This window comes from Triticum urartu, chromosome 2A (genome assembly GCF_056163025.1).
Source record: "Triticum urartu cultivar PI428250 chromosome 2A, HENAU_Tu73, whole genome shotgun sequence".
In the NCBI taxonomy this organism is placed as follows: domain Eukaryota; kingdom Viridiplantae; phylum Streptophyta; class Magnoliopsida; order Poales; family Poaceae; genus Triticum; species Triticum urartu.
The window spans coordinates 22,678,603-22,704,262 of NC_141874.1; the positions used below are offsets into that span (position 1 = coordinate 22,678,603).

The 25,660-nt window shown below is 47.0% G+C and overlaps 1 protein-coding gene across 1 annotated transcript; it reads right to left on the reverse strand.

Moving 5' to 3' along the window:
* Positions 1 to 23,793: 23,793 nt before the first annotated feature.
* LOC147983041 (uncharacterized) lies at positions 23,794 to 25,062 on the reverse strand. Its single transcript, XM_087540626.1, has 3 exons — positions 24,919 to 25,062; positions 24,152 to 24,428; positions 23,794 to 24,071 (listed from the first exon to the last, which is right to left on the reverse strand). The coding sequence occupies exons 1-3, from the start codon at positions 25,060 to 25,062 to the stop codon at positions 23,794 to 23,796; spliced, it is 699 nt and encodes a 232-aa protein (XP_087396752.1).
* Between the last annotated feature and the right edge of the window lie 598 nt (positions 25,063 to 25,660).

The following is a 25,660-nucleotide window of genomic DNA, read 5'->3' on the forward strand; positions in this document are numbered from 1 at the left end:
CGACGGTGATGCTGTACACAGTCATCATGTAGAAGATGCAGGACATGATGATGAGGAAGATGCCGGAGCAGACGACGGGCATGATCATGAAGATGATGATGCCGGCGGAGCAGACGACGCTGGACCATCGATGGGCTGGGTGCAGGACCCTCATATTCAAGAGCTGCTTCTCAAGCAGACGGATAACGCAAGAGCTGCCGCCCGAGAGAAAGCCAAGATGGATCAACTTGAGTTAGACGTGGTTACTCCATTGTATGAAGGATGCAGGCCCGAGGATACCCGCCTGAAAGTAACGCTCATGGCTCTGGAGATGAAGGTAAAACACAAAATGACCGACGCATGCTTCGACGAGAACATGTCATTCTGGCACGAACGTCTTCCCAAGGGGAACAAGTGCCCGACCAGTTTGGAGGAGGCGAAGAAAATCGTGTGTCCTCTGGATTTACCCCACGTGAAATACCATGTGTGCATGAACAATTGCATCATTTATCGGGACGAGCACGCAGAGTCTACCATATGTTCGGTGTGCGGCGTCAGTCGATACAAGAAGAGGAAGAAAGCTCCTCGAAAAGTGGTGTGGTACTTTCCGATCACTCCTCGTCTGCAGCGGTATTTCGCGGACCCTAAGGTAGCAAAGCTCCTGCGTTGGACGCGGATAGGGAGGAGAAGAAGCGAGAAGATGACGCAAATGATCCGGAGATAGATAAAAAAGACAAGATGCTGAGTCACCCTAAGGATGCGAGCCAGTGGCAAGCGTTGAACTTCGAAGACCTAGAATTTGGGAACGATCCAAGGAACATCATGCTGGGCGCGAGCACCGATGGAGTCAATCCGTTTGGCAGCCAAAGAAGCACACATAGCACCTGGCCTGTGTTTGTGTGGATGTACAACCTTCCCCCTGGTTGTGCATGAAGAGGAAGTACATTCACATGAGTATGCTAATTGAAGGACCGAAACAACCAGGGAACGACATCAATCTGTATCTGGGGCTGCTGAAAGAGGAGCTTGACACGCTGTGGAAAACGCCAGCCAATACGTGGGACACCGCAGAGAAAGAATATTTCCCTATGAGAGCCGCGCTGCTCATGACGGTGCACGACTATCTCGGTTACGGATATGTCGCGGGGCAGGTGGTCCACGGATTTTCTGGATGCGTCAGGTGCATGGATGACACAACGTATCGCCAGCTAGATAGAGATCCCGGGTCTTCGAAAACCGTGTTCATGGGACATCGAAGGTGGCTTCGCGACGATGACCCGTGGAGAAAACGCAAGGATCTATTCGATGGTGAAACCGAACCCCGAGGACGCCCGCGTACGAGGAGCGGCGAGGAAATAGACGAGTTGTTGAAAAATTGGAAAGACTGCCCACTGCCGGGAAAGAAGCAAAAGGCGCCAGAGCCAGGAAAGAAGCGAAAGGCGCCAGAGCCGCTGCTGAAGGTATGGAAAACGAGGTCTGTTTTCTGGGACTTGCCGTACTGGAAGATCCACCGCGTGCCTCACAACCTTGATGTCATGCATATCACGAAGAACGTGTGCGAGAGTCTGCTTGGTACCCTGCTCAACATGCCAGAGAGGACCAAAGATGGGCCGAAAGCAAGGGCAGACTTGAAATCAATGGGCATCAGGCAGGAGCTTCACGCTATATATGATGATGATGATGATGATGATGATGAGGCGAAGCAGGACACGGAAAGTCGTCGCAAAGGCAAAAAGGCCAAGAAGACTGGAAATGACTACCCTCCCGCGTGCTTCACTCTAAGTCAGGAGGAGATCGAGCAGTTTTTCACCTGCCTCGTAGGAGTAAAACTTCCTTACGGTTACGCGGGGAAGATAAGCAGATACCTAGACCCAGCGAAGCAGAAGTTCAGCGGGATGAAGTCTCACGACTGTCACGTGCTGATGACGCAGATACTTCCAGTTGCAATCCGTGGGATCATGGACGCGCACGTCCGTGAAACCCTATTTGGCCTATGCAACTTTTTCGACGTCATCTCTCGGAAGTCTGTTGGCGTGAGGCAACTCAGAAGGCTACAGGAAGAGATCATGGTGATACTATGCGAGCTTGAGATGTACTTCCCGCCCGCATTCTTCGACGTTATGGTGCATCTGCTGGTCCATATCGTGGACGATATCATCCAACTCGGGCCGACGTTCCTGCATAGCATGATGCCATTCGAAAGGATGAATGGTGTCATCAAAGGATATGTTCGCAACATGTCACGTCCAGAGGGAAGCATAGCCAGGGGCTTTCTGACCGAAGAGTGCATCTCCTACTGCACGAATTATCTAGGCATCGAGAACCCCGTTGGTCTGCCCGTCAACAGGCACCTCGGCAGGCTCGCTGGATGGGGTCACCGTGAGGGTCGTCGCGAAATGCATGTCGACTTCGAGGGTCGACTCGGCGACTTTGAAAGAGCAAACCTAGTCGCGCTACAACACATAGACGTGGTCGATCCTTGGGTGGTAGAGCACAAAACCTTTATGAAGAAGATGTACAATGACCGAGGCCAACAGAGGACGAACGGAGATATACTCAAAGAGCACAACTCATGTTTCACGCGTTGGTTCAAGCAGAAGCTTCTGTCGTACCCTTTACATGAGGATTCTTCCGCGGAAGAACAACTCATATTTGCCTTGTCACAGGGCGCTGAGCACAACCTGATGACCTATGAGGCATACGATATCAACGGCTACACATTCTACACCGAGGCCAAGGACATGAAGAGCGATGGTTATCAGAACTCCGGGGTAACGATGGAATCCTACACCGGTAACGACAAGGACAGATACTACGGAAGGATTGAGGAGATCTGGGAGCTGAGCTACGCTGGAGAGAAGGTCCCGATGTTCCGTGTCAGATGGGCCAAGAGCGTCCTAAAAGAAGACTGGTATTTCACCACCATGTTTATACCCGAAGCCAAATCCAAGACCGCGGGCGCAAACGTCACCGCGAAAAATGAGCCATCGGTACTGGCTTCCCAAGTGGACCAATGCTTCTTCATTACCGACCCGTCAAAGCCCAGTCGTGTTGTCGTGAGGAGAGGCAAAAGGAAGATCATCGGAATGGATGGAGTAGCCAATGAGCAAGACTTCGACAAGTATGGCGACCCGAGGATCGAACATGACGACGATGATGAAGTAGCAGCATACACCACAAGAAGAAGCAGGACCACCCTACCTAAAGGACGTCCGTTCCACAGAAGAACTCCATTTGCGAAAAAGAAGGGCAAGAAGATTGTGAACAGATAGCTAGCTAAGATCGATTGTATTTAAATCGTAGCCTTCATTTCTCGATTGTATTTCATGGGCACTTTTTGAACTATCATGAATATTTTTCAATTTCATGGACACTCGATCTCGATCCCCCTCCATCTCGATCGCTATCCCACCTCGCCAGATCCGGTCCCCCTCGCCGCCGAGCACCCCCCAGTCCACCGGCCGCCGCCGCCGACCCCCCGCACCCTCGATTCCCCTACTCAACCGCCGCCGCCGACCCCCCGCACCCCTCCCCTACTCAACCGCCGCCGCCGACCCCCCGCACCCCGCGCACCCTCCCCCGCTCCACCGGCATTACTGTTTGATGATATTTTTTAAAAAATTATTACTGTCTTATAAAAAAAATATTACTGTTATGATTTAAACAAGTTTGAACATATTTAAACACAAATAAATATCAAAAAGCATTTTAAATGCATAAAAAAATTGTGGAGCCTGGGAATCAAACCCAGGACCTCCTGGTGTGAGAACTGGCTGCTGACCAGTCGAGCTAGTAGAGGGAACTTGGTGTGGATCAGGTCAGGTGGAAGATAACCTGTTGGCTCGAGCAGAAATCAAAAAAAATACTAATGGCGCACCAGGGTGAGGTGCGCCATTAGTATGGATGTACTTATGGCGCACCGAGGGGTGGTGCGCCATTAGTATTGTGCCCTCGCCCTCGATCTCCTTCCCCTCTCCTATCCCCGGCCCAAACCTATCCCCTCTCTCTCCCTCGCCCTCGCCCTCGATCCCCTTCCCCTCTCCTCTCCCGACGCCGCTGCCCCGCCGCCTCGACGTCGCCGCGACGCCCCGACGCCGCGACGCCGCCCTCTCCTCTCCCGACGCCGCCGCCTCGCCGCCCCGTCGTCCTCGTCTCCTCGGTGCCGCTCTCCTCGTCTCCTCGGAGCACCACCACCACCCGGACCTCGTCGCCTCCCGGACCTCGTCGCACCACCACCACCGGGACCTCGTCGCCCCACCTCGTCGCCCCGTCCACACCACCGCCCCCGTGAGCTCCACCACCACCCGGACTTGTCTATTGCTTCATGTTCATTATGACAATTGCTAATTCTTGTTTGATTTAGTAGCGTCTCATTTCTTGTGCTCATGGGAAAACTAAGAAAGCTCAGGAACATAATTGTGTTTCTTGTCTTGTTTGTTTCGGTTGCCTTTTAAAGAGAATGGGGTTAGCAAGAGAAATCAGCTTGTACACTATGAGTAGCTTATGCATGAGTCCTGATGGAATCACTATAAACACCAGGTCATTATAATTGTTTTCGAGGAGTAGTTTTGATGGTCAAGATCAGCATAAAGGAATACAACTTTATATCTGGTTTACCTTGGATTGTTTTACCTTGAGAAAATGCATTCCACTCAAAGACAGCCCATTTTGTACACTTTTTCGTTTGATAGATCTAAGGAGGCAAAAAAGTTCTCTTTTAGTCATCTTCAGATGTATAATTTTATCTTGCAGTGTTGTTTTGAGATACCCCAGACCCTGCGCAAGCAGGAGCTACATGCACTGGGGCTGCCCTTTAGTGTTGTTTTGAGATAAACCTGCATAGCTGGAATGGTCACAATTAAGATCTTGAGTCACTGCTCTAAATAAGAAGAGCTTGTTCTCACAGGCAACTGAGATTTTATCCGGTGATGTTGTTTTATCTGAATCAACCTCATGCGATGGAAGGGAGTGCTTATCAGCACGGGCAACTGAAATTGTTCTTTATTGCAGTCAATGTCTCCACCACTCTGATATCCTCAGTATCATGGTTATGCTCTGAATCTCCAAGCAAATCATATTGGTTGTGATGATTGACTGAAACATAAGAAGTTTTCAGGTGGTTGCATTGTTTCTTGCTACCAACACCCGTAGTTTCTTTCTTTGTTTAGTTGGAAGTTTGTTATACTGATAGAGTGTGCGTAGGGAGTAAACGAATTCCTGCAAAACGAATTTTGTATGAGTTTTTTAGATCTGAATTCATTTATGTTCATGTGCGTCTTTCTGGCTGTGTATCCCAACTTGTGTTGATGCTCTGAAGTAGGTTTTCACTAAGAGAATTCAAAACTAAGACATGTTCTTAAACTGAAGCAGTATTTGTATCACGGAAAAAGTTCTGAAGCTGTTGAACCTTACCTTATGTAACAAGTTTTTTGCCTTCTTTGACCTGATATGCTTGATGATATTTCTGTTTGATTCTCAATTTGATCAAGCTCCTTCATGCTAAGTGGACCCATAAATACACCAAGTATATTGTACTACTATGACTGAGAGCTGATAAATTGGAGAAACATTGCAATATATATACAACAAGTAACTGTTCTGCCCCGTCTCTGTAAACTAGTACAAAGTAATCCTTGATGTTCAGACCCAAAATTTAAGCATCAAGTTTGTTCGACAAAAAAAGGCAAGGAACATCATGAACAACTCTCCATGACTTAATTTTCCTATATGCATTGGCCTGTACACCAGGTTCACTTTTCCTATATGCATTGGCCAGTACAGCATGTTCACTTTTTAAAACAAATTAGAGCAGACCTCATACACCCAAGAAAACCTGAAAAAAAATGAAGTTCAACCCCTCACTTTTCCTATATGCATTGGCCTGTACAGTTGGATTTGTTTCTGATTTTAGTGTTTTCAGTCTATTTTTCTATTTCTGCTTTAACATAATGGAATAACTAATGGTGGCTGCCTAATGATGACAGACTAAGTTTCTGATTTATTTTGTTATAGAAGTGTAGATTCATTGGTAGCAATTGTTTTCAGTGTCTCATGTTGCTTGTAGTGTTTTGTCCAAAATGTTGAATGATATTGCTTGGAGATGCATATATCGTTTCACCTCTTCACATGCCAATGTATTTTCCATGTTGTGATGGAGGCCTTTTTTGCCTTGTCCACCCCAGAGGCCCTTGAGTTTGCCGGAATGTCGATTAACTTCCGTTCCGGCAAATTTGGGTACTCCATATGTCCTATTTTCAGCAAAGGTCATGCTGAAATTTTCTGTGAATTTTAGCATGACTTTGCTAAAAATAGGACATATGGGGTACTTGTGACTAATGCATGGGCTGGGGTATCTTAGTAGTTAATTAAGTAGGATCAAGTGCCCCGGCGTACTAGTGACTAATGCATGGCTTTTAGGGTGCCTCGGCGTCGATAAAAACCGAAATGATGAAAGCTTAGGCTTTTAGGGTGCCTCCGCGTCGAAAAACCCTCAATGATAAAAGCTTAGCTTTTAGGATGCCTCGGTGTCGACAAACCCTAAATGATGAGACCATGATCTTGTTCCTTGACAATAACCAACTTTTGACCAAACTTTGTTCCTATTTAGAGAGAAACATGGCCAACAACGATGAGGTCGGGGGTTCGGGCGTCAAGGCATTCTGGAAGCTGTCCCAGGAGATGGAGGAACAACCTCACTTGTATGAGGATGTAGGATCGAAAGTATGTCTAGAGGGGGGGTGATTAGACTACTTGACCAAATAAAAACTTAACCTTTTCCCAATTTTAGTTCTTGGCAGATTTTAGCTAATTTGGGACAAGTCAAGCAATCATCACATAATTCAAGCAAGCATGCAAAGAGTATATAGGCAGCGGAAAGTAAAGCATGCAACTTGCAAGAAAGTAAAGGGAAGGGTTTGGATATTTCAAACGCAATTGGAGACACGGATGTTTTTCCCGTGGTTCGGATAGGTGGTGCTATCCTACATCCACGTTGATGGAGACTTCAACCCACGAAGGGTAACGGTTGCGCGAGTCCACACAGGGCTCCACCCAAGGGTAACGGTTGCGCGAGTCCACACAGGGCTCCACCCACGAAGGGTCCACGAAGAAGCAACCACCCACAAAGGGTCCACGAAGAAGCAACCTTGTCTATCCCACCATGGCCATCGCCCACGAAGGACTTGCCTCACTAGCGGTAGATCTTCACGAAGTAGGCGATCTCCTTGCCCTTACAAACTCCTTGGTTCAACTCCACAATCTTGTCGGAGGCTCCCAAGTGACACCTAGCCAATCTAGGAGACACCACTCTCCAAGAAGTAACAAATGGTGTGTAGGTAATGAACTCCTTGCTCTTGTGCTTCAAATGATAGTCTCCCCAACACTCAACTCTCTCTCATAGGATTTGGATTTGGTGGAAAGAAGATTTGAGTGGAAAGCAACTTGGGAAGGCTAGAGATCAAGATTCATATGGTACGAATGGAATGTCTTGGTCTCAACACATGAGTAGGTGGTTCTCTCTCAGAACATATGAGTAGGAATGGTGTGTGTGTTCTGATGGCTCTCTCTCCGAATGAGAAGGAGGTGGAGGGGTATATATAGCCTCCACACAAAATCCAACCGTTACACACAATTTACCAATCTCGGTGGGACCGAATCAGAAAATTCGGTCTGACCGAAGTAGTAAACCTAGTGACCGTTAGGAATTTCGGTGGGACTGACATGCAACTCGGTAGGACCGATTCGGTTAGGGTTTGGGCATAACGTAATCTCGGTGAGACCGATTACACAAACTCGGTGAGACCGAATTTGGTAATTAGCTAACCAGAGAGTTGGTTAGGCAAACTCGGTGGGACCGATTTGCTCTTTCGGTGAGACCGAAAAGTTACAAAGGGGAAACATTGAGTTTACATTGCAATCTTGGTGGGACCGATTCGCTCTTTTGGTGAGACCGAAAAGTTACGAAACGGAAACAGAGAGTTTGCAACCCCATCTCGGTGAGACCGAGATCCTTATCGGTAGGACCGAATTGCTAGGGTTTGGCAGTGGCTAATGACAAGTGAAACTCGGTGGCGCCGGATAGGAAGAATCGGTAGGACCGAGTTTGGCTTAGAGTTTAGGTCATATGTGGATATGGGAAAGTAGTTGAGGATTTTGGAGCATATCACTAAGCACATGAAGCAAGAGGCTCATTAAGCAACACCTCATCCCTCCTTAATAGTATTGGCTTTTCCTAAAGACTCAATGTGATCTTGGATCACTAAAATATAAAATGAAGAGTCTTGAGCTTTTGAGCTTGAGCCAATCCTTTGTCCTTAGCATTTTGAGGGTTCCACTTTCACATCCATGCCATGCCAATCATTGAGCTTTCCTGAAATAATCATCTTGGAATAGCATTAGCTCAATGAGCTATATGTTGTTATAAATTACCAAAACCACCTAGGGATAGTTGCACTTTCAATCTCCCCCTTTTTGGTAATTGATGACAACATATAGATCAAAGCTTCGACAAATGATAATAAGCATGAAATATATCGTTGCTTTGAGAAGTGTGTGATAAGTAAGAGCTCCCCCTAAATTTGTGCATATTTAAAATTTGCTTTGGACTGCAAATGCACAAAGAGTTAGAGTCATGGGTTACTCTTCCATGTCACATACATCTTGGTGGAGCGCTCAAAATGATAAGAATGAAATACATGCACTCATCTCCAAGAATAATGAATGATCACATAAGATAAGATAATAGCATTAAGTGTAGCTTATGATCAAACACATGATCATCAATGTCTCACAAATAATGACATAGTATCAAGCACTCAAAAGCAGAAAAGGTTCGAAAAACCACCAAATAAAGCAAGAGAGAAAAGCAACACTCTCTCTCTCGAAGCCTATGATCTATACATCTTCTCCCCCTTTGGCAACAAGTTACCAAAAAGTTCCTAGAAAATGCATAGCACTAGATTGACGCTCAGGCTTGATCTTCAGGTGGTGGTGGAGTCCGGATCACTCCAAGGACGAAGGCTTCTGTAGATGTTGAAGTAGTCGCTGGAGTTGGAGCTGAAGTAGACGCTGGAGCTGAGGCTGTAGCTGGTGCTGAGGTGGTGGCTCTGGTGTCAGCAACTGGCATGGCAGACGACCTCGGGCCTCGTGGCACTCTAGAAAAAGCATGAGTCGTGGTCCTGCCTCTCCTCTCATTCATGTCCTCCTGGAGCTGCTCCACTGCAGACTGAACTTCCGTTACCTTGACGTCCAAGTCATAGAACTTCTGTTCCATGATCCTCTCTAGGCTCTGCTGATTCTTAGTGAGGGTGGCCAGACTTTGCTCAATCCTCAGCGTGGATGCAATAGAGTAACCAAGCTGCTCTTGTTTGGTCTTCAAGAAGTACTCAGATGCCTCCTCTTGGGTAGGCATCTTGGCAGCTTTCTCCTTCCTCGCCTTCTCCTTCTTTGCAAAAGCTTGTGCAGACGATGGCTCGTTCTCAGTCATAACAACTTCATTGTCCTCGAAATCTGGACGGATGGGCAGGTGTTCCTTATCCAACAAATATACGCCCGTGCCCATCTTGGAGTTGATGAGCTCCTGAATCTGAGGGGCATATCCACAGCTCCTCTTTTGATCTGCTGCAGTCCTCTTAATTGTTTCCACTATGAGGCTCATGACTTTGAATTTCTGAGGCACATCAAACACATGTAGCAAGTTGATAGCATGGCCTCTGATCATCTTGTGATCTCCAGACTTGGGCAGAAGGGTGTGCCTAAGGATCCAGTTGATCGTAGGCAGTCCTGAGAGAAGATAATGCACTGAGCCAAATTTGAATGTGTCAAGTGCTTCATTCGGAATCTCCTTGTACATGTTGGACATGGAGTTGCGGTCCATCTTTTTCTTGGCATTGATATCCAAGTCCTCATCTTGCTCTTCCGGGGCATTAATGATCTGTGCCCACTCAGCCACTGTAGATTGGTACCTTGTACCCTCAGACATCCATGTGATCCTCCCATCTGGATAAAAGTGTGCCGTGGAGTAGAACTGCATGATAAGTTCCTCGTTCCACTTTGTGAGCTTCTGCCCAACAAAGTCAGCTACTCCACAAGCACTAAAGCTGTCAAATACTCCTGGGTAGTACTCCTCATTCTCCTTGATATATGTCCAATCAACCCATCGCATATCACAGACAATGGGCTTCTTATCTAGCAGCACAGTCTCATAGAAATCCTGCTGCTCCTTGGTATGAAACCTGTAATCTACGGCAGTCCTTCTCCTAGAAGCATATGGATCTGCTTCTCTCCACTTCCTGAGCCCTGAGTCTCTCCTGAGCTTCATATCCTCAGCCACAGGATGAGCATCGTTGTGGTCTGGGATCTTGGGCTTGAGCTTCCAAAGGACATTCTCTTCCTCATCCTCAGCAACAGTCTCAGGCACTGGGGCCTTGTTCTTCTCAGCTGCAGGAATGCTCCGTGTGTTCCTCTTGGGATTTGGCTTTGGAGCTGTCTTGGCCTTGGAAGCAGCTCCCCCTGATTTTATGGCATCTCCCATTAGCTTGGGTGCCTTGGGCGCTGGTGCAGCTGCCTCTTCTTCTTCTTCTTCCATGATGGAAGCTTTGCCAAGTACTCTAGCAACAGTCTTCTTTACCCTTTCCTTTCTCTTCTTGCCTTCTGCAGCAACTGGCTCTTGGGGAGTGGGCTTATCAGTTGAGGCTCTTGCCTTTGACATGGGCTGCCTGCCTGCTGGCCTTTTGATTTTCAGCCCTGGCTTTGTGCCTTGAGCTGGCTCAACTCCCTTGGAAGTGGCCTCTTCCTCTGCCACATAGTCCTCATCTTCAGAGTCTGAAGTTTTCTTCTTCCTTTGTCTTGTGGCAGCCTTTGGCAAATTGCTAGGAGTGCTCCTGCTGCCTTCATCAGATGAACTGGAGGGACTAGTGCCCTCACTCATGACCACTTGCTGCTCTGACAGATTATGGCTATCACTCTGGTCTGACATGCTGTAAACTGACTGCTGACCCTGTGAGTAGATTATAGAAGAGATAGAGTGGATGAGCATCACAAAATGTAGAGATTTTTGCAAAAAGAATGATCCAAAAACTTAGTTTTAGTTTCCCACTGAAATCATCTCGGATCTACCGATTTTCAAACTCGGTGATACCGAAGCAGTTTTGGAACCTAAACTAGTGAACTCGGTAGGACCGAGTCACAGTTCAATGGCACCGAGACTGCTAGGGTTTCACTGAGTTCAAAAATCGGTCACACCGATAAGTAATTCTCGGTCAGACCGAGTCTCACTTGTGCAATGGCATAAGCCAAATCGGTGGGACCGAGTTTTTCAACTCGGTGGGTCCGAGATGGTTTCGGCGGAAACCTAAACCTAGAATTTTCGAATCAAACCTAACCTATGAGCGTTTTGACTGGATAGAAGTTTATCAAACGTGGCTAGAAACAATATGATCACAATGTGCTAGGAATCAGATCGAGGAATAGCACAAAGATCAAGTCCATACCCTAGTTCGGCGTGGACTTGCTACGGCGGCAACGGCAGGGCAGAATTCCCGTTGACGGCGATGGAGACCAGCGACTGGAGGCTGCTGGCGGCGAGAAGACGATCCGGAGACCTCGAGGGCAGAGCAGGCTATCGCGCGGGCGAAGGGGTTCGGAGAAATTTCCAAATTTTGCCCGTGACTATATATAGCCCGACCCTGTCGGTGTGACCGAGTGGAACAACTCGGTGGCACCGAGATTCATAACTGCGTGTAGTTACTGAAACTCGGTGTGACCGAAAGGTTCAAATCGGTTGCACCGAGATCGAAAACCTAGATCAACTTAATGATCTCGGTAGGACCGAAGTGGAGTATCGGTCAGACCGAGAATCATCAAGAGGTTTTGGAAGTTTAAGTCTATGACGAATCGGGGACTCCGAGCGCTCCTCACACAGAGTGGTTCGAATCTGACTTGATCAAATTTTGTGATGCAGCATGAATAGAGTTTGAGACGAGAAAAGCATAGATAGCTAGAGGAGGTTCTTAGGCATTCTTGTCCATCCACTTGGCAAAAGAAGATAAAACCAAACAATCAAAACAACAAGTGGATGTCCTTGAATGAGTAAATTATGCAACCAGCATGCTCACACAATAATATGGCAAATGAAATATGTGGCAAGACATGCACAACCAATTCTAGCATCTATCAAGCAATTTGCGATGACTAGGTCATCTATATGTGAGTATATTGACTTAGGAGTCAAGTGAGAAAACTTGATCATAGGTCATACTCATCGTTTAAGCTCAAGTGGGGTTACCACTTTTACATAAAGCATTGATTTGTTCACATCTTTAGAGTTGATTTAGCTCAAGTCTTAGAGTAAAGCTCCCCCTAGATGTGATATCCCCCCTAAGAGGGATGAACTAACCTTGGGTTTTGTCGATGATGACTTCATGTAGATATTGAAGATGTGGATGCTCAATGTTGATGTAGATCTCTTAGAGCTATCCATATGAGTGAATTGCACTTTCAATACCTACATGGGTTAGTCCCACAAGGAACAAACAAGGATATCCATAGACATAGAGTGATGCACACGAGGATGATGTCCATGAAAACTTTTAGGTTACCTTGTCCCTTGTCTTACCAACAAGAGGGTTTGTGACTCCTTGAACTAGTGCAAGATGTGGAATTTGATTGCACTTGTTCTTGCCAAAATGATAAGAATGAAGTATGTTGGCGGAGTCACCCTCAAGAACTTTCTAGTTCTTCTTCTTTGGGATCCACATCATCTTGATGGGAATCCTTGGAGTTGTAGTCATACTTGATGAAGTGGAACTTGAAGTAGTCTTGGGAATCCACTTGACTAAGGTCTTTGGAGCTTCTTCAAATGCATCAATTTCCTCTTGAAGCTTGTCCTTGCCTTTTTGCTCGTAGTCTTGTGGTGGAAGATCATCTTGAGCTTGTGTCCCCTTGAAAGAAGTATACTTCTCTTGTTGAGGGAAAAACTTTGTCTTGGGGTATTGATCTTCTTCCCATTCAACTCCATTGGCATTGAACTTTCGTTCAAAACCAACACCTTGATTCTTCCGGTGCATTCCTTGCTTGCGCACAATTTCCTCGAATTGCTTACTCCCGGCAAGGCTTTTGTACACTCCTTTCTCTATAATTCCCTTCAATAAGCTATTTTCTTGCTCAAGTGTAACTTGGCTAAGAGAATCATTAGTGGAATCAAGAGAACTACTAGAAGCAACAATATTGGATTTAGCATGATCATTGTTACTACTAGAGGAAGAATCTTTCTTGTTAGACTTGACTTGAGGCATGTAAGTGGATAAGAGTAAACGCTTGGCAATGTAAGAAGAACTTTTCTTGCGGAGATCATCATTGATTGCCTTTAAGAACTCATGCTCTTGCTCAAGATTGAGCTTTTCAAAGCGTAGTTTCTCATGAGCTCTTAAAAGTTCTCGATGATCTTCGAAGATAGTGTCATGAGCTAACTTAAGAGTTTTTAGTTCTTTAGTTAGAGCCTCAATCTTCTCCTTATCATTGTCATTCGTTTTATCTTGATTAGCATGATTAATTGGTATTTCATCATAGTATTCATCACAAGAGTTGTCACCAAGAAAATCATCACCTAACAAGTCATCTTCATCACTATTGAAATCAACATACTCGGGGTGTGTTACCTTAGGACCTTTGGCCATGAAGCATCTTCCAATTCCTTCATTTGGTGAGTCAAATATGTTGTAGGAGTTGGTTGACACAAGTGCTAGACCGGCAACACCTTCATCTTGAGTATCTTCGGAGTCGGAGTGATAACTTCTCTCGGAGTGGCTGTCGGAGTCGGAGCCGGATACCCATTCACCAACATGAGCTTGATGTCTTCGTCTTGTGTAGCTCCTTGATGATTTTTCCTTCCTTTCCGAATCCTTGCTTCTCCGTGAGTATCTTCGTTCATAACGATCATCTCTACTCCTTCTTTCCCTTGGTGGTGATCCTTTGCTTCTTCTTTTTGGAGAATCTTCTCTTCTCTTGTAGGGAGCCGTACACTCATTGGAATAGTGTCTGGGTCTTCCACAATTGTAACAGTTTCGCTCTCGACTAGAAGATCTTTTGTCATTGTAGGACCTTGACTTGGAGCTTCTATCTTTGCTTCTACTCTTGTAGAACTTGTTGAAGTTCTTCACCATTAAGCTCAATTCTTCGTTGAAGTCTTGTTTCTCACTTGATGATGTAGGGGCTTCACATGAGGCTTTATAGGAACCACTTGATTTTTTGTGAAGTTCCTCTTTATCCTTAAGTGACATCTCATGAGCAACAATTCTTCCAATCACCTCCGTTGGCTTGAGATCTTTGTAATTGGGCATCATTTGGATCAATGTGCACACGGTATCATATTTTCCATCCAAGGCTCTTAGGATCTTCTTGATGATGAATCTATCGGTCATCTCTTCACTTCCTAAGCCGGCAATCTCATTTGTGATGAGAGCAAGCCTAGAGTACATTTCAGCGACACCTTCACCATCCTTCATCTTGAACTTGTCAAGTTGGCTTTGAAGCACATCCAACTTGGATTCCTTGACGGAGTCGGTACCTTCGTGCATATCAATCAAAGTGTCCCAAATTTCCTTTGCATTCTCAAGGCGGCTGATTTTGTTGAATTCTTCGGGACACAATCCGTTGAAGAGAATATCGCAAGCTTGAGCATTGTATTGCAACATCTTCAACTCATCTGTGGTAGCTTCACGGTTTGGTTCTCTCCCATCAAAGAAGTCAACTTGCAAACCAACACACACAATAGCCCAAACGGTGGGGTTATGTCCAAGAATATGCATTTTCATTTTATGCTTCCAACTAGCAAAATTAGTACAATCAAAGTAAGGACCTCTACGGTGATAATTTCCCTCGCTAGACGCCATACTCTCCTAGGTTGTGAAACCAAGGCTATGACCACCAAAAGCTATGGAGATCAAGAAAATGGAGACCAAAGCTCTGATACCACTTGTAGGATCGAAAGTATGTCTAGAGGGGGGGTGATTAGACTACTTGACCAAATAAAAACTTAACCTTTTCCCAATTTTAGTTCTTGGCAGATTTTAGCTAATTTGGGACAAGTCAAGCAATCATCACATAATTCAAGCAAGCATGCAAAGAGTATATAGGCAGTGGAAAGTAAAGCATGCAACTTGCAAGAAATTAAAGGGAAGGGTTTGGAGATTTCAAACGCAATTGGAGACACGGATGTTTTTCCCGTTGTTCGGATAGGTGGTGCTATCCTACATCCATGTTGATGGAGACTTCAACCCACGAAGGGTAACGGTTGCGCGAGTCCACACAGGGCTCCACCCAAGGGTAACGGTTGCGCGAGTCCACACAGGGCTCCACCCACGAAGGGTCCACGAAGAAGCAACCACCCACAAAGGGTCCACGAAGAAGCAACCTTGTCTATCCCACCATGGCCATCGCCCACGAAGGACTTGCCTCACTAGCGGTAGATCTTCACGAAGTAGGCGATCTCCTTGCCCTTACAAACTCCTTGTTTCAACTCCACAATCTTGTCGGAGGCTCCCAAGTGACACCTGGCCAATCTAGGAGACACCACTCTCCAAGAAGTAACAAATGGTGTGTAGGTAATGAACTCCTTGCTCTTGTGCTTCAAATGATAGTCTCCCCAACACTCAACTCTCTCTCATAGGATTTGGATTTGGTGGAAAGAAGATTTGAGTGGAAAGCAACTTGGGAAGGCTAGAGATCAAGATTCATATGGTACGAATGGAATGTCTTGGTCTCAACACATGAGTAGGTGGTTCTCTCTCAGAACATATGAGTAGGAATGGTGTGTGTGTTCTGATGGCTCTCTCTCCGAATGAGAAGGAGGTGGAGGGGTATATATAGCCTCCACACAAAATCCAACCGTTACACACAATTTACCAATCTCGGTGGGACCGAATCAGAAAACTCGGTCTGACCGAAGTAGTAAACCTAGTGACCGTTAGGAATTTCGGTGGGACTGACATGCAACTCGGTAGGACCGATTCGGTTAGGGTTTGGGCATAACGTAATCTCGGTGAGACCGATTACACAAACTCGGTGAGACCGAATTTGGTAATTAGCTAACCAGAGAGTTGGTCAGGAAAACTCGGTGGGACCGATTTGCTCTTTCGGTGAGACCGAGTGGAACTCGGTGAGACCGAAAAGTTACAAAGGGGAAACACTCAGTTTACATTGCAATCTCGGTGGGACCGATTCGCTCTTTCGGTGAGATCGAAAAGTTATGAAAGGGAAACAGAGAGTTTGCAACCCCATCTCGGTGAGACCGAGATCCTTATCGGTAGGACCGAATTGCTAGGGTTTGGCAGTGGCTAATGACAAGTGAAACTCGGTGGCGCCGGATAGGAAGAATCGGTAGGACCGAGTTTGGCTTAGAGTTTAGGTCATATGTGGATATGGGAAAGTAGTTGAGGATTTTGGAGCATATCACTAAGCACATGAAGCAAGAGGCTCATTAAGCAACACCTCATCCCTCCTTAATAGTATTGGCTTTTCCTAAAGACTCAATGTGATCTTGGATCACTAAAATATAAAATGAAGAGTCTTGAGCTTTTGTGCTTGAGCCAATCCTTTGTCCTTAGCATTTTGAGGATTCCACTTTCACATCCATGCCATGCCAATCATTGAGCTTTCCTGAAATAATCATCTTGGAATAGCATTAGCTCAATGAGCTATATGTTGTTATAAATAACCAAAACCACCTAGGGATAGTTGCACTTTCAGAGGACGCCGCCTTCCCCACCGATCCTGAGACCACTGATGGTACCGCCGAGGATGACCCCACTGATGCCACCACTGATGGTGCCGCCGAGGATGCCACCACTGATGATGGCGGCGCACGCACAGATGGCAGCCAACCGAAGAGGCAATGGAAGGACCGGCGCCCGACCATGCTCCGCACCCTCAAGGAGGAAGTTAGTGAAGTGTACTCCGACGGGAATCCAACGGCGCCCGAACAAATAGTCAAGGGGTACTCGCTTCAGCTCGGGTGCATTCTCCGGAGCACCGTCTCGATCAACACTGAGAACCTGAGGCATCCTGACCGTGGGAATTTGCGCAACCTCCTCTTCACGAAGCTGCACGAACGATACAAGTTCCCCGCTGAATTTGAAAACACAAGCCTCAAAGGGAGTAAAGTGAACAATGCTGCCCTCATGAAGATGAGCAAGGCCCTGTCTACTTGGAAAAGCAATGTGAAGAGAATGATCGAGAAAGGTGAGAGTTATGAGAAGATCAAGGAGAAAAATCCTTCGATCACCGAAGATGACTACAACGACTTCAATATCAATTGCTCGAGCACCGCAAACTCCGAATCAAGTAAGTGGGGGAAAGAAATGCGGGAGCTGAACTTAGGGGAACACACACTCGGTCCCGGCGGTTACAGAGTGGCGGAGCCTATATGGGACAAGGAGGAGGCGGACCGTGCCGAGCAAGGCCTACCGCCCCTCTTCGATAAATACGGTGAAAAGCAGACCAGGAACTTTGTCAGGGCCCGGTACAAGAAGGACCCGAAAACAAAGGAGCTTACCACGGATCCGAAGACCAGGGCGCTTGAGCTTGTTCTGGTAAGGAATACACCCCCGCGTAATTAGCTCCATATGGTCGCATTCTAATTAATGAAGCCAAATTTCTAAATGGTTCACATTCCTTTCGCAGGCGACTGAAAGCAGTAGCGCGGGGTCGACTAAGAGCAACCCTTGGGACACCACTCTAAATAGGGCGTTGAATGTAATGAAGAACAAGGATAAGCTCAGTAAGCCGACGTCAGCTGGTCGTGTGGCCGGCAAAGGCTTGTCGACAAAATGGTCGTCATACTATAACACTGGTGGGCGAAAGGAGAAAAAGACCAGCTCGGAAAGCCAGGCGCGCGAGGTTCAAGAACTCAGGGCACAGGTGGTGCGGATTCCGGAGATTGTCCAAGAGCAAGTGCAACAACAACTCGGAGCGACGACCACCCCCATTGTGCCTACCTTGATACAGGGGATTAGTGCGTGGATTGCGGGCGGCCAACAGGGGCCGCCCCCGATTCCTAGCTTCACGGCCAGCAACTCGCAGAACGCGATGGCGGGGCCATTGGTGTCTCCGGCGCCGGCACGGGAGCTTAATGCACCCGGGTGTACGCCGGCCGGCACCTCTGCAGCAAGCGGCCCCTCCGTCAACTGCACGCCCGCCGTTGGCGGTGCCTCGACATTAGCCGAGCTCGACGCCATCATCACGGTAACTAATTAAGCCTCTCTCGGCCGAGGACTTCATCTTCTTGCCTTTGACTGGGCATCCCTGACGCCCTACATGTTTTCGCAGGGCGCCACCGACGTTCCGTGCACTCTCCTGCACTTCGTGAACAACGAGTTGGTCGATGTCGCCAAGGGCAAAATCGTTCAACCGGGAAACCCCTTGTTCCACGGTACCCAGATGCCACCCACCTTGTTTAGGGTTCAACTGGTTCGGGTGCTGCCAGGCTGCGACGAGTTGTTACCTCCGATTCGACCCGTCAGGGCCGACGATGATGACGTGATGACCCTCAGCACCTGCCTAAGCTGGCCCCTGCTTTGGCCGAAGAGCCAGATTCGTTTGGGGGCGGGGGACACCACCCCAAAGACAACACCGCCAGTCGTGCCGGCGCCAAGTTAGCCCCATGGCAAGACCGCCGCAACGGTGCCGGACATCCCTATGCCACTGGATCCAAACATGCATATGGCACAGGATCAGGACGACGACGATACATTTGCCAACGTCGATCAGTACTTTGCCGATCATGGGTACGGTGGCGACTTCATGGGGCCTCCTTCTCAAGAACCCAACCCAACAAAAGACGTGCGCGATCTAGCTGGTACCGCGGAGAAGCCAAGTTGCAACAGGCGTCGTCTGCCGTTCAGCTCTCAGGAGACGCCTCCAGCTGCCGACTTCACCGAGCCTCAGATAGGCGAGGTGCGAAATATTATCAGCCCCAACACACTCAAGAAGGCGGTCTGTGAGCAGAACTCGGTCCCATTACAGGAGAAGAAGAAGGCACGCAAAAGAAAGACTAACAAGGGTGCGGGCCAGCCGGCACCGAGTACGATCCATGCTCAGGACGGGCCACCTTCACCTAAGGATATCTCGAGGAGGGTGCATGTGGCGGGTAGGCCGATGCTACCGAGAAATATGCTCGATGCTGCAACCGGTGCTATGCGGAGTCTGCATGACAGTGTTCTTTCTTTGGAGAAGCGGCGTCTCGGAGAGAAGGATGTGGCATACCCGGTTTTCGCGGCCAAGGTGCCAGAGGGCAAGGCTTTGTGGATAACTCCATCGGGGGTACGATCGTCCTGTGGTTTGATGACATCCACGCTATGTTGAACCTTCATCCGCTGCACTACACCTTCGTTCGACTATTTTCGCTGAGTATGGAGATGCGGATCATTCGCGACAAGACCCCGGACATTGTGATAGTCGACCCCTTCTACATGCGTGCCAAGATCTTGGGCAGCGCTGGGGACCGGCAAGTCGCGAGTTCTTACCTCGAAGGTGTCATTCTGGCAAACCAAGATAAGGATAACTTCCTCGTGCCTTACTTTCCCGAGTAAGTCCTCCCCTCAACCGCCCCGTAACATATGAATTCTTAGATTTCGATCGTTTTTCTTTTAACATTCCATGTTTTCTGCAGTGACACACATTGCATGCTCATCCTCCTAAGCCCCAAATATTCCATGGCCACGTATTTCGACCCGGACCGTCAGTCGAACGTAGACTACACAAATATCAAGAAGGTTCTTGATGATGTTCTCCCCGGCTACGTCAAATCTGGAGGCACCTTCACCAGGCCTATTCGTAAGTACGGCAAGCACGTGTTCTCCCACAATACGACGTTCTGTTGCGTCAAGCAGCCGCCTGGCGGTCAGAAGGGTGCCTACTACGCCATCCATCACATGCGGGCGATTGTACGGGACCATCATCAACTTCTGCTACCGAGTAGACTCAAAGATTGGGCCGCGAGCGTGTCGGCAACCGAGGACGCGGACATCAGACAAGAATTCTTTCGCATCCAGTCGGAGTTTGCGGAAATCATCCATCAAGATGTCCTTCATACCTCGGGGCAGTTCTACCTCAGAAATCAACCGTCCAACAGTGACATCGACACAATCCTACAAATGCAGGCTGACAACGCCCGTTGTTTCATGACTCCCACGATAGACGGCGGCTTCATCCATGCTCCGGTCCCTTGAGTCGAGTCGAAAGCAGTGATGCCGTGTCTAGTTCTGAAACATCAATTGGCTCATGTTGTAATTAAACTTTAATGAACTTGTAGTATGTCTCTTTGGTTTCAAGAGTCGTTCAACTTAGATGTAATCGATGCTATTAATGTCTTGCTTTTCTCTTCCGATCGTTCTGTTGCATACTTATATATTGCTTATGTATTGTCTGTGAATTGGTACTAACGTTTCGTTTGGCTACTGCATAGCGATGCCGTGGTATGTCGTGTACAAGGGTAAGGTTCCCGGAGTCTACGACGACTGGGAGGAGTGTCGGAGACAGGTTCATCGATTCAGCGGTAACAGTTACAAAGGGTACGCCACTAGGGCCGAGGCCGAATCTAGATACGCCCGCTATCTAGCGGGAGAGGGGAGGGAGCGTTGGAGGAACCGGATGAAGACGAGTTTCATCGTGATGATGCTCAGCGTGATGACCGCAGCTCTCTTCTATGTGATGGTAGTTTAGATGATCGATATCGACTTGTAATGTGAAGACAAACTAGCGGTCTCGAGACTTGTAATATAATGTTCTATCTTTGTTCAGTCTTTTCAATTCGGAGACTAATATGATGAATTGTATTCGGAGACTAAAATGATGAATTGTATTCAGAGACTAATCTTCTATTGTATTCGATGAATCTATTGTTGATGTGTGTTGTCTATATTTTGTCCAACTATACATTTTGTAACCTGTGCAAAAAACAGAAAATAAAAAAATAAAAAAAAACTAATATTCATACTAATGGTGCATCACATCATAGTGCGCCATTAGTATGCCAAAGGATACTAATGGCGCATCATTAAACAGTGCGCCATTAGTATGCCGAAGTTACTAATGGCGCATCCTGTTGTTGTGCGCCATTAGTATGCCAAAGCACCTGGGTATACATGGCCCCCTGGGAGGCATACTAATGGCGCACTGTTGTATATACTAATGGCGCATCCGAGGTGCGCCATTAGTATACCAGATACTAATGGCGCACCAGTGGTGCGCCATTAGTAAAATATACTAATGGCGTGGCATTAATGGCGCACCACTAATGCGCCATTAATGGCCAAATTAGGTGCGCCATTAGTAGGCCTTTTCCTAGTAGTGAACTTCCCATGCTGATGCGGAGGATCTGGTCAGACGATGTGATGGTTGCCAAAAGTTTTCAAGACGCGCTCATGTTCCGGCTCAAGAATTGAGGATGATTCCAATCACTTGGCCGTTTGCAACGTGGGGGTTAGATATGGTTGGGCCTTTCAAAAGGTCCAAGGATAAAAAGACCCACCTCCTGGTGGCGGTTGATAAATTTACAAAGTGGGTGGAGGCAGAGCCTGTTAGCAAGTGTGATGCGTCCACTGCGGTTCAGTTCATCAAAAAGGTGATTTTCCAGTTTGGCTTTCCACACAGTATTATCACAGACAATGGTACCAATTTGTCCAAGGGTGCCATGAAGGAGTTCTGTGAACGAGAGCACATTCGCCTTGATGTCTCATCAGTGGCGCACCCACAATCAATGGTCAAGCAGAAAGAGCTAATCAGGAGATCTTGAGAGGCATCAAACCATGGCTTATGGTTCCTTTGCAAAGGACGCCGGGTTGTTGGGTAGAAGAGTTGCCATCCGTATTATGGAGCATTAATACCACACCCAACAGATCAACAGGATACACGCCGTTCTTCATGGTCTATGGAGCGGAGGCGGTTCTCCCTAGTGATATCCGTCACGATTCACCTCGTGTGGCGGCTTATGTTGAAGCGGACAACGAGACAGCTCGACAGGATGCTTTGGACCGGTTGGATGAAGAGAGAGACATAGCAGCTGCCCGCTCGGCGATTTACCAACAGGATCTTCGTCGTTATCACAATCGTCGAGTCAGAACCAGAACCTTTCAAGAGGGAGATTTGGTGCTTCGGCTAATTCAAGACCAAACTGATATGCATAAGTTATCCCCACCTTGGGAGGGACCTTTCGTGGTCAGCAAGAATCTGCACAACGGGTCATACTATCTGATCGATGTTCGAGAGAGAAAAGACTCACGCAAATCAGAAGAGGAGACCAACAGGCCGTGGAACATAGCTCATCTTCGTCCTTATTATACTTGAGCCATTGGCTCTGCTTATGTACATATTATGATAGTGTATATATTATAAATACAATAAACCGGATCCTCAGCTAAAGCGGGGTATCTATTCTTTTATATCATGCGTGGTTACATGGAGTTGTTCTGTCTTAAAGCGGCCTCCGGTTTACCCCTTGCTAAAATTATAAATATCATTAGGGGGCTCGGTCGTGTCCGAACCGATGCAACACCTTTTGATAGGCGAAAGCCACCAGATCACTTGGGGACATGGTCAAGTTTGAACCAGTCACGCCTCTTGATCGGCCTAAAGGCCATAGAGTCACTTGGGGGCTTGGTCGAACCCGAACCATTGCCATGCCACTTGATCGGCATAATGCCACAGTTTCATTTGGGGACCTGGCTGACTTAAACCATAGCTACACCTTTTGGGAGCTTGGTCGTGTCCGACCATGGTAACGCCATCTGATCAGCTCAGTAAAGCCTCTCTTTTTGCAAACGGTTTTGTCATTGCCTTTGCTTCAAAATATTTTCTTGATAAGCTGCTGTTTTATCTTGGTTGCGTTCTTAAACCGACAACGTTTTACACCGGTTCAAACAGCCAAATTGGCGGAACACGGTCCATTTTAAACCGGAGATTATTTACCCGGTTTGATTTTTTCTGTTAACATCCTTTTTTTTGGAGTAACAAAATGTTTATTACGACCAAGCACGGTTTACATAGTAAACCGGCGTTATATAGACAGGAGCTGTTTTTCTCCTATAACGGTGCAGGTTTATCAAACCGCCATTCCAAGATTGGCTAAGCCTACTTCGTGCCCAATGATGGAAGGTATTTTGTATCATAAAATTTGATCATATATGTCAATCTCCTTGCGTATATATATGAAGATTCATAAACCGGCTGGCGGTACAACCGCCCTGGTAGTTTAAGATTTTATGATTGCAGGAGATATAAATTGGCAGTTTCAATCTTTCAAATAAAAGTATCAGCACAGATGCACGAAGGCATCTAAGAAGCAAAAGTATTGTCTATCCTATTACAAGGCAACATGGTGCCCAAATAAGATCATTGTTTTTCTGGCAGAGTAGAACAAGGCAGCATATTAAACCGGCCTTCGGTTCAAGCTTGGTCACCGCCTTGATCTGATGGTCGTGGGTCATCCTGCACCGCTTCAGCTTCTTCTGCCCTACCCAGCGGCTGGAAGTCAACAGTGGTCCAGTCGATTCCCATTAAAGCTTGAAAAACAGCTTCATCATGGATCAGTGAAGACGGGTCAATATCAGGAGCATAAGTATGCTTACGCATTGGAGGGATCAGATTTTCCGCTTCAGGAACTGGTGCAGCTACTCGTTTGTTCTGATTATTATATTGAGCTTGATAATACGTCAAATCTGCCTCTTCTGCTAATCGATAAGCCAGAGGACGCACCGCCCGGTTTATTGCTCTCAGATCATCTTCATTGAATTCTGAACCGTCTTCCTTCAAACTGGGATACCCCTAAGCTGCTTCCACAGGATCAAAGTCTGGCACCCATGCCTTTGCTCGAATTAAAGCATTGATGGCACCGGTTCGAGCAGCAGATTTTTTCAGTTCTTCAATCCGGGCGGGAAGCATTGACAATCTCTTCAGAGTATCTTGGATTAAAGTGGGTGCCGGATTGTTATGTGATGCCGTCGCAATGATACGCTGCGCTCCAGTGTACAGCTGTTCGATTAACGTATAGGCAGCTTTCAATTTCATCCGAACATCTGACCCCAAGTGGCTAATGCGGGTGCCTGCAACGTGATAGAACAGTTCACAAACCGGACCTATCATAGGAAGATCAAAATTATCACAGAGGACAAAGGATACTTACCAAAGATGGCGGCGGTCATTGCATGCACTTGTCGCTTTACGCAGGTCAACTCATCTGTCACCGGTTTAAGGGCAGCTTCAGCAGTTTCAATTTTCTTGATCAAAGCGTTTTTCTCAGTGGCCCAATCCGCCCGATCTTTCTTGAAACCCTCCTTCAGATGTTCCATGACGCTTAAAGCGCTGGTCAACTCCTCTTTTGCCTTGGAGGTTTCAGCTTGTTGGGATTTTAAGTTCTCTTGAAGGTCGGCGACTTGATTTTCTTTGGTCTTCAGTTCAGCCTGCATTCAGACAGTTATATGGTTTAACAAACGGTACAGAAAATGAAGTACCAACCACATAACAAGTTATGCACTTCGTACTTGGGGGCTAATGCCTATTTGATCTACAACAGTCAACTGGTTGCGAAGTCCCAAGCTCAATACAAGTATTCAACTTGGTACTTGGGGGCTAATGGCTATTTGCTCCAAATAATTTTTGATGCTACTACATGCAGTTAGTTAAAGTCTCGGTTTAACTACATTAAGTTGAACCGACCCTTGGGGGCTACATCAGTGAACTTCGAAGCATTCAGGTTTATATTAATAAGTCTCGGTTTAACATCATTCAGTTGAACCGGCCCTTGGGGGCTACATCAGTACATTCTGAAGTATGCAGCTTTATATGTCACAAGTCTCGATTTGAAAGAAGATTCCAAACCGATCCTTGGGGGCTAGGAGAATTAGCAAGACTAAAAAGATATACAAGTTAGAAGAGGCATATGAAAGTTACCTCAAATTTCTCCTTCATCATGTTCACTAAGCCAGCTTCATAATCACGGCTGGTATACAGCCGGTTCAGATACCCAGAGTGAAGATCTTGAGCGTTCAGTGCAGCATATGTCGCCAAATCAACATTCCACTTACCCTTGTCCATTGCGGCAAATTCGTCCTTGGCAGTATGCTTGGACAAAGCGATGGGATTGCTTGGTTCGGTATGGCCAACACCAGTTATAACAACTTCGTCATCCTGGGCATCACCGGTTTGCACTGTGGCTGTTGGTTTACCAGTAGTCTTGGATGGACTTGTAGATTTTTCAATCAGGACGGGAATTCTTGGCTGATCAGCAGGGCCAGAGACATCAACAAGCCTCTCTTCAGCAATAAAAACCTCATCTTGCGCTGGCGGATCATTGGGCACGTCTTCATGAATGGCCGCCTCAACATCTGGGGTGGCGCCCGGTTCAGGAGCAGTTTCTTCTCCGGCCGCTTTATCTAGGCGAGCCTTCTTGCTCGGCCTCGGTTTGGCCCTAAAAGGAGCAGCAAAATCAAAAACAGTATATGTTGAAAGCTACAAATACCAACAATATTATGATAAGTGCAAGCTTACCCAAGCACGGTTTTAAGCGGTGGTAGCTGGGTACCCGTTGACTCACCGGAGGATGAGTGGGAGGTAACCTGATAATCAGAGTCAGATGGGTTAAGCGGTTGACAAAAACAGCCCGCTTTAGGACGAGTACTGACAAGCAAATTAG